A 15129-nucleotide genomic window follows, 5' to 3' on the forward strand; every position below is an offset into this window, starting at 1 on the left:
GAGATCCAGGGTTGTGGGGAGGCATCTGCCTGCAGATATTTCTCCACACTGATGCTGAATCAGAAAAGGCAAAATTAGTGATTTTTTTTCCTGGACCCACACCTGTCTTCTCTCCTTAAAAGACTTGGAACGTTCTTGGAAATTTTATTTTAATCTATCATTACTTAAGAGATCATTTTCTATGTTGTACTCCTCTACATGAGGGCCATAGCATTGGGCAAATTGGACAAACTTGTGTCAGTTCCCAGCTCTGCTACATTGAAACCTCAATTTTGTCATCTGTAAAATTGGTAGAGTAGCATTTAATCCAAGAGTCGATTTAAGGTTTAAAGGAGATGACATGTACAAAATCCTTGGCACAGAGAATAAATGGTATTTGTTCCTTATTAATGGTAGTTCCTGTTATGATGTTGATGATGACATCGATCAAGGATCCAGGATGATATCTGAACATGATGGGCCTTGCAGGCTGGGAGGACACCAATCAGTAAATGGGAGGAGGGAGCAGAAAAGGTGGTCAAAGTGCCAACTTTGACCAGTTGTCAGCTTTGCTTGAGGGCAGATGAGCTCTCCGTCCTGCTACCTGAGTCCTCCTGTCCCCTTTTAAGTCCCTACCTCTTCACCCATCTCAGATTGTACACCCTGTGCTCTCAGGTGACCAGCGTCCCCCACTGCACTTCCGTGGTGACATCTCACACTCCATCCACCTCTCCACCCACAGCACAACTGACCCCACCAGGCTCCCATTCTAATTACACAGCTCTCTGCTAGGAATCAGATAACTACGTGGTATAAAGATGGTACTAATGATTAACGCAAGTTTCAGGGGTGTCTCCCAGGAATGTCTCATCTGTGGTTAATATCCCAAAGGCTCCTGGTAGAGATTTCTCAATCTACTATGAGTCTGAAAGGGAGACGGTTTTAATCAGAGTTGTTCTCAGGACGCTTTAACTCAAGCCCTGAAGTGCTTATCTCCTTGGCCTATGTCAACCCTAAAAGTATAAGTTGAATGTATCCCCAGGTATTAAGGAAGTCTCGAACTCCTGGGACTTCTTCAATGACTAAACTACTGTTATACTGAAATTCTTTGGTAACATCTTCAGGCTCAGTTTTCCCCATCTAAAAAATGGGTTCATATCCTAAACCCATTTTCTATCTTGTAGGCGTCTCTTATCCTAAATGAGTGAACACATGATAAACCAACAGTTGTGTTGACTGGAGATGGGAAAGGGGAGCAGGTAGATTATCATTAGTCATGACTTGAGCCAAACTTAGCAGTTTTAGAACCATGTTTAACAATCCTGTCTGCATATTAGAATTAACTGGAAAGTTTTTTTTAAGAAAAGAAAATCCCCAGGCCCCACCCCTAAGATTCTGATTCAGTTGCTATGGGGTGGGATCTGAGCATCAGGTCCTTAAGGAGGTTCTATTGTGAGGCCAAGTCTGAGAACCACTGTCTCAGGACAGCACTGGAAATGCAGAGGAAGCGGAAACTGGCATCATATGAGGTGGGTCTTGTTGTGACCAAGAGTTGAGCCAGCTCTATATTCTGGAAGCATTTAGTGACTGACAATGAGTTTCACAGCATGGTTGTGAAACTGGGGGAGAGAACTTTTGGACAGAAGCCACTAATCATAAGAATCCCTGAAAAGTGGATCAGAAGAGCCCTTTAATCCTCTTCCTCATCGCTGCATAAACACTAGCAATTCACTTGGCTCTGAGTCTCGGTTTCATTATCCATTAAATGAACAGGTTAGATTAGACAAGTTCAAGGGTGCCTTCCAGTGCTGTTCTTCTATGATCCTAAGATAGTTTCCAGGCATCAGAAGAAAGAGAGGCTGGCATTGCACATCCTTGTTGGTGTTCTCTGCTCACTCCTTGTCTGAAGTCACTTGGCAGCTCTTTGTTGCTGACCAAAGGCCAGTCTTGAGCAACAGCTGAATCTCCAGAGCAGCAGCTGAATCTTCATCCTTGGGGCCTCCCTTCACCCAGGCTTCTCCTGCAGGATGAAAGATTTCATGCCATTCTTGTGAAGGCAGCCCACATGAATGGTAGGAGTAGCCTCTACGTGATCTCTCTGTTCCCGGGCCAGCACACAGCCTGATGGTATCTGCAGAGGAAGGGGTGGAATGTGGAAGTTTACATGACGTCAGTGCACACACATCCTCCTGTCTTGAGCTGGGAGCCCAGCCATCAGCTACTGTGCCGTGCTGCATCCTTTCCCCCACTTCTCGAGAGCCTTGGGCTGCTTTGGGGTCCCCTGCTCCATGCTTCCTGAGAGGATGGGCCTCTGAGCAGGACTTAAACAATTGGTCAAAACAACAAAACATTTATTGTTTGCATCCTCGGCAGCAGACTCTGTACTAGTGACGTCACATTCCATCTCTCCAGGCCTCAGACTGACCAAGATTCACTGGAAAAGAATTGCTCTGGTCTGTTTGTCGCCCTATCCCCCCAGAAAAATTCACATGTAGAAATCCTAACCCCCAAAGGTGATGGTATTAGGAGATGTGGCCTTTGGGAGGTAAGTCATAAGGGTAGAGACCCCACGAATGGGATTAATATCTTACAAAATAGGCCCAACAGAGCTCCCTACCCCCTTCTGCCATGTGTGGATACAACCAGAAGCCTGCCACCCAGAAAAGGATCCTCACCTACCTTGATCTCAGACTCCAGCCTCCAGAGCTGTGACAAATGGATACCACCGAGTCCGCGGGATTTCTTTAGAGTGGTCCAAGCGGATGTAGACAGGACTCATCCCAGCCAATCCCCTAATACAAAGTGTCCTACCCAGTGCACACACATATGGAAAACCATCAGATGTACCTCACGCTTAGGAGAAAATGCCCTAACGCGCCATGCTCGAGGCTGTGAGGACATGCAGAATGTTGGTGGGAAGAGGGCAAGGGGTTTTAACATGCATATTGCAGACCTTTTGGAGTTCTCAGCACCTGTGCCGGTAGAAGAGACGGGAAGGCTGGAAAGAGAGTGGGTGGCTGGAAAAAGACAGATTCAGTAGATCCTGCCCATGGCAGGGCCTTGAAAGTAACAGTGGGAGCTCCTGGGTCCAAGAGAGCACCCGTGACATAGGTCAGTCTGCTTCTGCCTTCCAGAAACTGGCTCCCAGGTCCAGGTGAGGCCTGGAGCTACGTTGCGATGCATAGCATAGGTGGTCTTTTGGGGCATTGAGGACAGTGGCCTCAGACCCCAGATCTTCTTCCCTGGCCCTTCCTTGGACTCACGACGGCCTGGGGTCCTGGAGAAACTCTTTCTTGTGTTCTCCTCATATGGAGGGTGGCACAGGAGCACCTTAGGCAAGCCAGGTCCCCTCCTGATTGTGAAGAAGACTTGATATTCTGGCTTCTGATGCTGGACCTGCCGCTCTGTGATCTTGCAGTTCTGGCAAAAGGTGTGGAATGAGAAGTATCACCTGACCAGGAGGGGCTTGGGATTCAAACATGGGCCTTCCACCCAGCCTGAGACCCAGCGAGGTCCTATAACATGGACCCCTAAGCAAACAGGCTTCAGGGCTTCCTCTTTGCTCCTTCAAACAAATGTTCCCTTTGGAACTGTGAAGCCGGCTACTTCCATACTCAAGTCTATATTAGCATTCAAAGGGTCCGTGCCAGGAACCCATGGGAGAACATGGCACACGTCTGGCAGGACCATAGACACTCATCAGTGGACATTAGGTGTTCAGGAAGTGTTTCTGTTTGTTACTCTGCAACTGAAAAACAAATCAACTCCAGGAAATCAAATATTTTATTGCTTTACTTAATAATGTTCCAAATCAGTCTCCCCGCCCCCAATCTGCTGTAAGCAAGTCTCTACGAGAAGCTCTAAGTGTCATCCTTGTCCTCTGTCAGTCTTGTCCTTGGGGGGCTGGAGGTGGGTGAAGCAGGGCCTGGGTAGCAGGACTGAGAAACACTGACCCCCTGTCCATCCCTTTCACTCTGTGAGTAATATGTCATGGCCACAGGCAGTGGGGAATAACCAGAGTGAAGAAAACACAGAGAGGAGGAGCAAAAGGGAGAAAACGAAGGGAGAGAAAGGAATAAAGGAGACACAGATGCTGCGGAAGGCTAAACTCTCACTGTGGTAACCGGAGATTCCAAACCACTAATTCAGCCATGTGGCTTCAAGAGTTCAAGAAAATTATGGGTGTAATGGGATGAACTATGTAACATTAGTACAGGTAATACGTGCTGGGAAATTGGGCCAGGAGTTTCCAGAGCTAAAAGCACATTTGAGAATACCTACTTACATTTGTTTTTATCTCATCATGATTCAATTTTTGTCCTGTGTATGTTTTATGATATAGCAATACAGTAGTACGTGTGTACAATTTATAAATAAATAAATATACCTATGTTGAGGAATGTATGCTCAAATATTTTCTATTGATGGGGCACAGGGTCAAAAGAGCTTGGAGACCACTTAACTAGAACAATGACGAAAACCACTAAAGACTCCACCATCCTACCTCTCAAGGCCTGGGGCCTCACCAGGGGCCTTGGCCAGGGTGGCTTAATGCAGAAGGATGACTGTTACTATCTAAACACCCAACTAGCGTCTAAGGAAGCTGCATCATAGTGGGCCTGCCCTATGCAATCGTGGCCCCTGAAAGGCAAGTGGGATTGGAATGCAGCCCGTGACCTTCTTATCAAGCCATGTGCCCAGAGAGGGGTGCATCTGTCCCCAGGCAGGGGAGACTTTTACTCTCATAATGGTGTTGTATGGATTGCCAATAGCCCTGCTTTTTTTTTGTTTATTTTTTTGAATCTAATTTTCTAATTGCTTTTACTTTCATAAATCCAGTTTACTGCTTGTTTTGTCTTTGCCTAATACTAATTTCGAGTTTGCAGCCCTAGAGAGTGTGCATCACGGGGTGGGGGTGGGGTGGCAGAATGGGGTCCTGGCTTCAGTAGGTGCAGCCCCTCAAAACACAGCCCACCATGGCTGAGAAATCAAAAGCTGAATATCATTTTTGGCCCCTGTGTCTCAGAGACACTCGGAGGCCATCTGACTAGGTGAAATGTCCCACACAGGAAACAAAGAACCAACTCCTCAGTCCAGCCTCTGTTGGGGTCAGCCTGTTGCCTGGGTCCTGGGATGTGGCCTGCAGCAGAGTCTCCACTGGACACAGCCATTCAACCACAGGAGGTGCCGCTTCACTCGACCTGAGACCACGTTGGAATAATGCAATCCCTTTGAATACAGCCCCGGGGCTCGGAGATGTCCACACAAGTCCCTGCTCACGCTTATCCTCCTGCAAACTCCACTGACTTATCTACTGGGAAATGCGATATTTTCCCCCGGAAACTGTCCTCTCCTTCTTAGGGAGGAATATTGCTTCCTGGTCATCAGCTAGCAGCGAGAAAGGGAGCATTGCTGGGTCTCTGCAGGCTGTCTCTGTGGTGCTCCTGGGACCCTCAAGCATCGGTCTTGGGCTCCTTCATCGATTTGACAAATTCCTTGACATCCTCTTCCAAGGCCTTGTTCCTCCTCTCCACATCCTCCCGGGAGCGCTCCACGTTGCGGAGGCTGATTTCCAAGGCTGCAGACTTCTTCTTCTCCTTCTCCAGTTCTTCACTGAGCCTCACCACCTTAGCCCACACATCATAATTTTCCTTCTCAAGCCTACGAGGAAGGAAAGAAAAGAATGAAAGGATGGGGTGTGACCGCTAGACTTTCCCTTCAGCCTTGTCCTCAACCCCCTCTGTCCACTTTACCTTCCACATCCCAAGACCCATCTCCAACCTGTACTTCCTAGTTATGTCCCACCCCCGACAGGAGGACTTCCCAGTAATCCTGAATTCCCAGAGCCTGTCCCCTTTTTTGTCATTTGTCATCCATATCATGACATCTCCTGTGTTGTTTTTTGCGTCGTTTTGTGTTTTGTATCTCCCACCGCACAATAAAGTCTTTGAATGAAGAGACCACCTCTAATATTTATAGCCCCACAGCGCCTTGCCTCTGTCCTGCTCAGTGGAAAGGTTGACTGCTGAACCCCATCCAGGTTCCAGATTCCCGGCACCTGTGTACACATGCTTGCTTTCTCATCCTGCTTCATTGCAGAGCACAGACCGGAGCCTTCTCTTACGAAGGCTCCTGGGGACCAAGATTTGGAGAATTTGGGGGAGCTGCCCCTTGGGAGCAACTGTCCTGCCAGTCCCACCCTTGCTTCTGAATCCCACTCCAAGTGAAGGATCTGTTGGATTCCTGAATTCGCAGGATTTTCACTGTTACTGGCCAAAATCCTAGTCTAGTCTCAGGTGCCCATTTCTCTCCCTCCAGGCTGTGCTGAATTAACCCTTGGGGATGAGAGTACATATGAAATTTTGGGGCCAAAGGAGGGAATTTCAGGCCTATGAGGAGGCTATGATTGGAAAGTGGCTTCAGAATTTCATTCTGTGAGATGCTGCTTCCCTGCTACCCAATGGCCTGCTCATTTTTATACGGAGACTTGAGTTCCTGTTTGAGCCCATCTCTGGCTTCTATCTTCAAGGGCCTTGGTCCATTTTGCAGTCAATGGCCCCTCTTCAGAGCCTTGCTTACCCCTGCCTGTTTCTTCTTAAAGCCAAATTAGTCTCATTCCTCTGGAATTCCACCCATTACAAATTTAGTTTTCTTCTCTGAGTTCTCCATATCCTTCTTGTTTTGGGGGGGAACTTCAAAAGAGACACCATGCTAGATCTTGACCACTGACTCCAGTGGAGAGGTAGAATCTGAGTGGATTTGCGAGGTTGGCTGACCCGAGTTCAAATCCCAGCCCCACCAATGACTAGCTGTGCAAGCTTTTTATACTTCCTAAACTCCCATTTCTTCTGTAAAATGGGGGTATTACCTATTTCACAGGATAACTGAGGGGATTATATGAGAAGGCGTGTCTGAAGCATGAAGCTTAGAGCAGGCACTGTAGACTGTTAATTCTCCTTCCTCTCCCGAGGATGGAATGGGAGGCTCCCCTGACAGTGGATTCAGAAGACTTTGTTCCCTTCAGGAGGAGCGGCCACCTCAATGGCAGCCAGTTCTTCCCCACCCTGTCAATGACCCCCGTGCTAGAAACTGGGGCTCAGTGTCTGCTCTGGGGCTGCCTTGGTCACTGCCAAGATGTGGCCCAAGTCTCAGAGTCTACAAACAGCTGATTTCAGGTTCTTAGACAAGAAGTTATGTGCTGTTCTAGATGGGTGGCCCTCCTCAGGGAACAAAGGATCAGGCTCACCAAAGTCTTCCTTTCATGTACCTGAGTCTATGGACTGGAAAGTACCCGTCGTTCGAAAACCCCACTAGGTTCACTTTTCACTAACTTTTGATTAGTGTGACTTTAGGCAAATCTGGATTGAGGTTTCTTCCCAGGAAAAATCAGTGGTGTGAAAAAGATTTCAAGAAAGTAGTTTATCTACTCAAGTGAGCAAATCATGTCTGAGCATCTTAGAGATTTGTGTGAAATGGTGGCAACGGCCATGTCATTGGCCTCGCTTCCGTTCACCCGCTGCAGTCTGCGATCGTGGGGAGTTAGCGATCCTGACCCAGTGAAGCCTCAGTCAGGTCAGGGGTGCCCAGAAGCTCTGCCTCCCTTAGGCTTTCAGGTGGCTGACCAGGCCCTCTGCATTCTCTGCCCTCTCCCATCAGTCACTCCCCTGTTTCCACCAACCACCACTCTTCCTCTGCATGAACACGCCAGACACCCCCCTTCCCATAGCCTCTGCACTTCGGTTCTCTCTGCCTTGCCTGCTCTCCCCCAAACCCACCCCAACCCCTCCCACGTGGACCTCACTAGTTCCCTCCCCTCCTTCAGGCCTTTGCTCGAGTGTCACCTTCTCAGTGAGGCCTTCCCCAGCCACCCTATGTAACACTGGAACCCCCTTCCTGAGCTCCCCAACCTCCTGCCCTGCTTTATTTCTCTCCTTAGCATTTTCCACCATCTGACATAGCATATGTTTTAATTACCTATTTGTATTCTCTGTCTGCCTCCACCAGAAGGAAAGCTCTATAAGCAAAAGGGCTTTTGTTCAGTGCTATTCTCTAACAGCTGAGATGGTGCCTGGCACATAGTAGGTGCTCAATAAATGTTTGCAGAGTTGATGAATGACATTAATATGAAAATTTAAAAAATTTCTCTTAATTCATTAAGACATGTTGATGCTTAAACAACCACTGTTTGGAAACAGTTGATTAAACTACTTAAGCTACATATTTAACTTTTCATGAATGTAAGGTAAAGCTTAGAGTTTTCACTAATTTAGTCATCTCCTCAATGCCTTTGCCCTGTTCCTCATTAGGCCCAACTGCTGTAGATAGCGTCTTCTGTAACTGAAGTTTTATAATGTCACTTCTTTGGCAGAGGAGAACAATCCCTATTGCTTTTAAGATGGAAGGTGACTGGCTGCCCAGGGCCCTCTGGACGTGACTTACTTTTCAATCTGTTCCTCATACATTTGCTTCTGTGTTTCTATTTCCTTTCGCAGCTCCTGGACCATCCTCTGCAAAGATTCAAGTTCCTCTTCTCCGGAGTTCTTTTTCCCAGGCCCGGTTTCAGAGTTTAGGCTGGCAAGAACATCTCTCTTGGAGTCACAGGCCTGGGATGATAGTGTACCGGCTTCATCCCCAGGGGACCCCGGCTGGGTGGGGACGTTATCGTAGGTGGAAGTCCGCTGGGAGTCGAAAAACTGTGGCACACCTTGAGACATCGTTCTCCTGTGCCCGTCCCCTGCCTTCCCCTCCGAAGAAGATGACCAGAACTCATTTTTAAAGATCTCTACTTTGCAGCTGTTGGTACCTTGCAAAGCTGAGGTCAAGAAGCATTTCCGGTTAGGGAGCGTCTGAGTCCTTTTTCGTGACTGCAGCTTCCAATCTCCTGGCTTTTCCCTGGATGCTTTGTCTTCTAGACACCCATCACTTGGCCGTTGTCCAGTGGGGCTGGTTGCATCTGAGTCGCTGGCCTAGAAAAAAGTGACCACGGATGTTACATGGGTTTTTCCCACATGTGTCATGTTCCCAAGATAAGGATTAGAGACTTGAAAGAAAGTATCTCCTGGCCACACACCTATGAAACTCAATTAGAAGACCATCTCCTAATTTGTCACATTAGTTGATTATCTGTGTGGCATTTTTCCAAAAGGATATTATACTTGAAGGAACTCATGCTCTAGAGGTAAACTGCTGACTAAAATCAATTGTTTGCTTGTGGTAAAGGGCCCTAAACTAGGATTCTTTTATAACCTTAGAATGGGGGGGGGCTTTTCTAACTATGACCCAAATCCAGAAGCCATATAAGAGTAATTTGATAAATTCAATCCACATGTGTTTCCATGACCCACAAAATTAAAAATAAAACAAAGAAACCACCACATGCTAAATCAAAGAAGAAATGACAAGCTGACAAACATATTTGCAATGTACATCACAGACAACAGGCTACTCTCTGTAATGCATAAAGTTCATAAAAATTGAGAAGAAAAAGACTAATATAAATATGTGCAAAGAGCAAGATCAGCGAGTTCATGGAGGAAAAATGCAACTGGCCCTTACACATTAAAAAAAATGTTTGAACACTCTTATAACAGGAAAAACACAAATTGAAATTAAAATTACTGAAATATTAGTTCTCATCTAACAGATGGGAATCCTCCAAAATCTGACAACACACTCTGCTGGCGAAACTATAGGGAAATAGGTTATTTCATGCATTGCTGGTGGAAGTGCAAAATGGCACAACCACTGTTTAACAATCTTAATGAAAATTACATATTACAAATCTATTTACCCTCTGACTCAGCAATCATACTTCTAGGAATTTATCCCAGAAATATATTTGCCTGAGCACAAAATGAAGTATGGTCAAGGTTATTCATTGCATCCTTGTTTGTAGTACAAAGGAGTAAAAGAAACCTGTTCATCTATGGAGGTTGGCTGAGTAGATCACGGTACATGCACAGGATGGAACACCATACATCTGCCAGAAACTTGAGGCTGTATGAGGTAATGCCTATGTATTGACATGAAAAGGTCTCCAGGGTATCTGTTAAACAGAAAAATTCAAGATACACAGTAGTGTGTGTGTGTGTGTGTGTGTGTGTGTGTGTGTGTGTGGAGAGGGAGAGAGTGAGCATGTTACACTTTGTGTAAAAAGGGAGGTAAATAACAATTTACACTCATATCTGCTTATATTTGCATAAAGGAACACTGGAAGGATAAAAAAGAAACTGATAAAGGCAGGGAAGAATAAGGTGGGTGAAGACAGCAGAGGGAGCAGGAGTTCTAAACATATCTCTTTCTTTTGTTTTGACTTTCTTGAGTCATGTGTATATATTTTTAGATTAAATTAAAAAGAAAAAGATTGAACCCTAAAATGAGAAAATCAGGGCTCAAGCTGTCTGTCTGATGCTTCTAGCTCATCACCTGCTTTGGCAACTCCACCTGGAATCAGAAGGACCTGGGCCCTGAGGTGCAAACTAGATCTAAGTCCCACTCTCTACCATTCTACTGCTGTCATCTTGGGACAGTTGGTCAACCTCCCTGAGACTCAGCGCCTCAGCTATAAAATGTGGATGATAAATTCTTCCCTCCAGAGTAACGGTGAGGACTCCAGATGTGATCTATTTAAGGTTCCCAGCACACTGCCTGTCCATTGCTGCCCCTACTGTTACAATAAATACAGAAACCTGTCAAATGAGTACAACAATGGCTACTCTCAAAGACGTCTAGGATGATTTCATTATATGAAGTATAAACATTTCTAAATATTAATTTGATTTTAGAGTATTAGTAAATGCACTGTGTCCAGACAGGCATCACCCAAGAAAAATCACAACTACCACCATCTTTTTTCCAATACATTCTTAATCATCCTCAGGATTAACAGTAGTCAACTGACATTACCTGGTGAACTGGAAATTTTACATTCATTCCTTGACCACACATAAAGAATTAAGCTGCTATATAAAGTTCACATGTTCTTTTAAAAAATATTTGCCTCTATAAATACGTTAAAATATTTGAGCTTTGTAAATTATTGGCCTAAATAGTCTAAATTTCAGAGTCTGCAGAGTTTTTTGACATTGTGAACGTGAGCCCCAACCCTTCAGTACAAATGAGGGGGTTGACATTGCTGAGACAGCTTATCAGGGAATGAGAAATATTACACAAACACATCACATACTCTGAGAAAGGAATCACGTTTCATGGCTTAGCAGGAAACCGTTCTCTCTGGACTTTCACCCGGAATTTTCAACAACTCCCACTAGAACATTAACACTGCGGTATGTAATTTCCCCATCGAACTTCCCTGGACTGAGTTTAAAGGGGTTTGGAGTGGGCTTTAGTGAGAATTTCCATTGCTTAGTCACTGGGGGATGGGCACACATGTCACCAATCCCACCTCCAGGATACCAACTGGAAACTAGATTTTGAAAGAGGCCAGGCTTTCAAGATTCATTCAAATGGGTCTATATCAGCTGTGCCCACTGCCACAGCATCACCCAGGACTCCCTAAATCGCCACTCCAGAGCAGCTCTTACATGGGATGACCTGGACTGAAGGAAGAGTCGGATGGAAGGAGGAAGGCTCTCTGTACCTTACCATGTTACTGATGCTGTCTGTCCTAGAAATTGGAGGGTCCTCAGTGGCATCCCAGCCCACAGAGCTTCGTGCCACTGGAGGTTTCCTGGGGTCATTTTGGAGGGCAGAGGGTGACAAGGGTGCATCCTTGGACTTGGGAAAGAGGATTTCATGGTCTCTGATCATCATGGTCATCACTCTTTGGATTTGAGGAGTCCCTGAAAGAAAGAAGAAAGAGATTTGTAGTGCTGGACGATGGGGCAGAGGGCAGGTGGTCCTCAAGATTCTCCACCCATGAGATGTCTCTAAACTTGACTCTAAAACCCCATGGCCCCAAAGGACCTCATTTGCTCCTCACAGGACACTTCTTAATTGCTTGGGGTAGGAGATTGTGGTGAATGGGATGGGATAGAAGAAGGATATGGCAGTGGGGTGAAAGAGGGTTATTTTCGGCCTACAGTCCTCTGGATCAGTCTTTGATCAGGTTATAGGCAATACGACAGGAGAGGAAATGAAGACATCTTTCTCTCTTGATGTGACCCTCAATATGACATCTGATTTCTTATTGCATGCATAGAGAATGCCTACCAGGCATACTGCCTCCCCCAAACCATGGCAGACATCAGTACTCTGTGTCAGGACTCTTGTTCACTGAACCAAGACACTACCTCAGAAGTCTTTTCAGCGCAGCTTTACAAGTAACCTCTTTGGGAGTTGTCTTATAAAATCACACTTGTTTGCTCTCTCTGGCTAAGGATGTTTAAAAGTAATAAAAGACTAAGAAACACTAACTGTTTTCGTGCTAGCCTATCATACTGTGTGATGATTGGTAAATCTTTACCCTCTCTGCTCTGCTGTGACCTGGAAAATGAACATAATTCCTGCCTGCTTATTTCACAGGGCTATTTTACAACTCAGACAAGATAATAATGGAAAATGCTTGGCAAACTGCAGAGCAACTTGGTAGCGATGTCACTGTCTTTACTTCCTCTGCCCCTACCTTCACCACAGGACCAGCGTACCTCTCATGATCACAGCAGGGTCTTCGACCTTCGACCTGATGAGATTCACACCAATCACAGTAGCCAGATTGTCCACACTCATCTTGTTAACTCCACAGTTCAGCTGGATTTCATGGAGAAACCTGTGGGCAACCAGGAAATCCCAGAGTAGGAAATAGAAAGTTGCCACAAGGAAGCACTTCCAGGTACCCACAGGATCCCAGAGGTGGGTCTCAACTCTTTACTTCTGGTCTCAGGAATGGGACCAGTCTGCTCTGACTACAAGAATTTAGCTTCCCCCTGAAAGATTCAAGATCAAGGAAGAAGAGACACAAGCAACCCAGCTGCTGATGGTGGCACTGGGACCAGGGGTGGGTGAGGAGTCCCATCAGCAGGAGGCAGGGTCCAGTTCAGGGAGCTAAGAGGAGACAAGAAGGACTAAAATGGGTGTTTGACTATCCCTGGTCCTGACTTTACAGGCTTCTCTCCCAGGCTCTCAGCACCTATCCCAGAGGAGTCTCCAGAGAAGAAAACTTCATTGTGGGAAGATCTCAGAAATGGGAATTCATGGTGCCTTCTTGCTCTCATCCTCCGGTTACACTACCAAGCATCTCAAATTCTCAGCAAGTGCTCAAAAACTAACACTGAATTTTTGCTGTAATCCCACCTATTTGAGGAATGAAGCTCTCAGATTCACTATTTTAAAAACCTGAAAAGATCAGAAAAAAACACTTCTAAATATTGTCTCTAAAAACCATTTTTAAGTGAATCGGCTGAAGCAACATAAAATTCCAAATACAGAGAAATTATCAAATAAGTGGCGGGGGGGTGTGCAAATGAGGAAACATTATGGAATATTATGGAGTCATGTATAATCCTACTTTGTGACATAGGAAAATGCTCACAATACAACATTTAGCCAAAAGAAGCAGGATACAAGTATATATGTATATATATTTTATTAAAAAATATATTTCTAATTTGGTATAAAAATTGTTTCCCTATATTTATATTGATGCATGTGATGATCTATCACAGAGACAAAAACATTCAGAAGGAAACACACTCAAATATTAACAGTGACTTTTCTGGCTGAGGGGATTTGGGGAAATTTTCATTTATTTACAGTATTTTATATTCTCCTAGTTTCCATGTCAAGCATGTAACTCTTTTATCATCTGGAAACTACAAAAAATTATTTAAAAAAAAATAAAAGTAGGGCTTCCCTGGTGACACAGTGGTTAAGAATCCGCCTACCAATGCAGGGCACACGGGTTCGAGCCCTGGTCCGGGAAGATCCCACATGCCGCAGAGCAACTAAGCCCATGCACCACAACTACTGAGCCTGTGCTCTAGAGCCCACGAGCCACAACTACTGAAGCCCGTGCGCTTAGAGCCTGTGCTCCACAGCAAGAGAAGCCACAGTGATAAGAAGCCCGCGTGCCGCAACTAGAGAAAGCCCGCGTACAGCAACAAAGACCTAACGCAGCCAAAAAATACATATAAACTAAATAAATTAAAAAAAAATAAAGATAACTTTCAGCTATGTCTGACATGGAGATCCAGGCTCCCAACTCAGCCAGATCTGGGTCAATCCACATGCTATGTGTTGCCACAGAGACAGCACATAGCAGGTCCGTCCTCAGAAAGGGAATTAAGAAAGGTGGCCTGGAATGAATGTCTCTGGGGTACTAAGTTATGGTCCAGAGACAGGAAGATGGGAGAAAAGTCTAGAAATATTATAAGGATTCTGGGTTCTAATGCCTGTCCCAGGACTCTGGGCAGCACTGGGGCAGGCTTGAAGGAGGAAGCATGTTTCCTTTTATGCTGATTAGATTTTCCGGGATCCTTTCAATTATCTTGGGGACACAGGAAACTACCTCAGTGCTACGTGAATAGAGTTGACCTTCCAGAGGTCTGGAACAGAATCTCTTGAGTTCACAGAGATACTCTTTCCTCCTCTAACTGGGGGATTCTTTCTGGTATGGCTGAAAATTATGGAACTGATACCAGGTGCCTCTTACCTGCAGATGTAGCTCAGGAGGCTATAGTTGTCTCGAGGAAGGATGGAGAGCTGCTTCATCAACTCCTGCTGAGCCTGGGAAGAGATTTTTAATGACAGTAGAAGAGCCTGCTCACTTGCCAGCAATGGGACTCTGGAGCATAACTGGTGTATCTCTGTAGAAGCAACACTTTGGCAGTCACTCCCGTTCCCATAGTTGTGTGTGTGTGTGTGTGTGTGTGTGTGTGTGTGTGTGTGTGTGTGTGTGTGTGTGTTTTAACGTCTTTATTGGAATATAATTGCTTTACAATGGTGTGTTAGTTTCTGCTGTATAACAAAGTGAATCAGCTACACATATACATATAGCCCCATATCTCCTCCCTCTGGCGTCTCCCTACCACCCTCCCTATCCCAAGCACCGAGCTGATCTCCCTGTGCTATGTGGCTGCTTCCCACTACCTATCTATTTTATGTTTTGTAGTGTATATATGTCCATGCCACTCTCTCACTTCGTCCCAGCTTACCCTTCCCCCTCCCTGTGTCCTCAAGTCCATTCTCTACATC

The 15129-nt window shown here is 45.6% G+C and overlaps 1 protein-coding gene across 3 annotated transcripts in view; it reads right to left on the minus strand.

Annotated features, from left to right (window-relative positions):
• Positions 1 to 5432: 5432 nt before the first annotated feature.
• ARHGAP25 (Rho GTPase activating protein 25) overlaps positions 5433 to 15129 on the minus strand; it is a gene marked incomplete at both ends in the record, with an annotated part of 85084 nt that continues 75387 nt past the window's right edge. For all 3 annotated transcript variants that reach the window (XM_079720430.1, XM_079720432.1, XM_079720431.1), the window contains 5 exons: positions 5433 to 5640; positions 8419 to 8945; positions 11584 to 11780; positions 12585 to 12706; positions 14588 to 14661. In XM_079720430.1, coding sequence (XP_079576556.1) covers positions 5433 to 5640; positions 8419 to 8945; positions 11584 to 11780; positions 12585 to 12706; positions 14588 to 14661 — 1128 coding nt within the window. The remainder of the gene's footprint in view (positions 5641 to 8418; positions 8946 to 11583; positions 11781 to 12584; positions 12707 to 14587; positions 14662 to 15129) is intronic.

This window comes from Hyperoodon ampullatus, assembly GCF_949752795.1.
Source record: "Hyperoodon ampullatus genome assembly, chromosome: 15".
In the NCBI taxonomy this organism is placed as follows: domain Eukaryota; kingdom Metazoa; phylum Chordata; class Mammalia; order Artiodactyla; family Ziphiidae; genus Hyperoodon; species Hyperoodon ampullatus.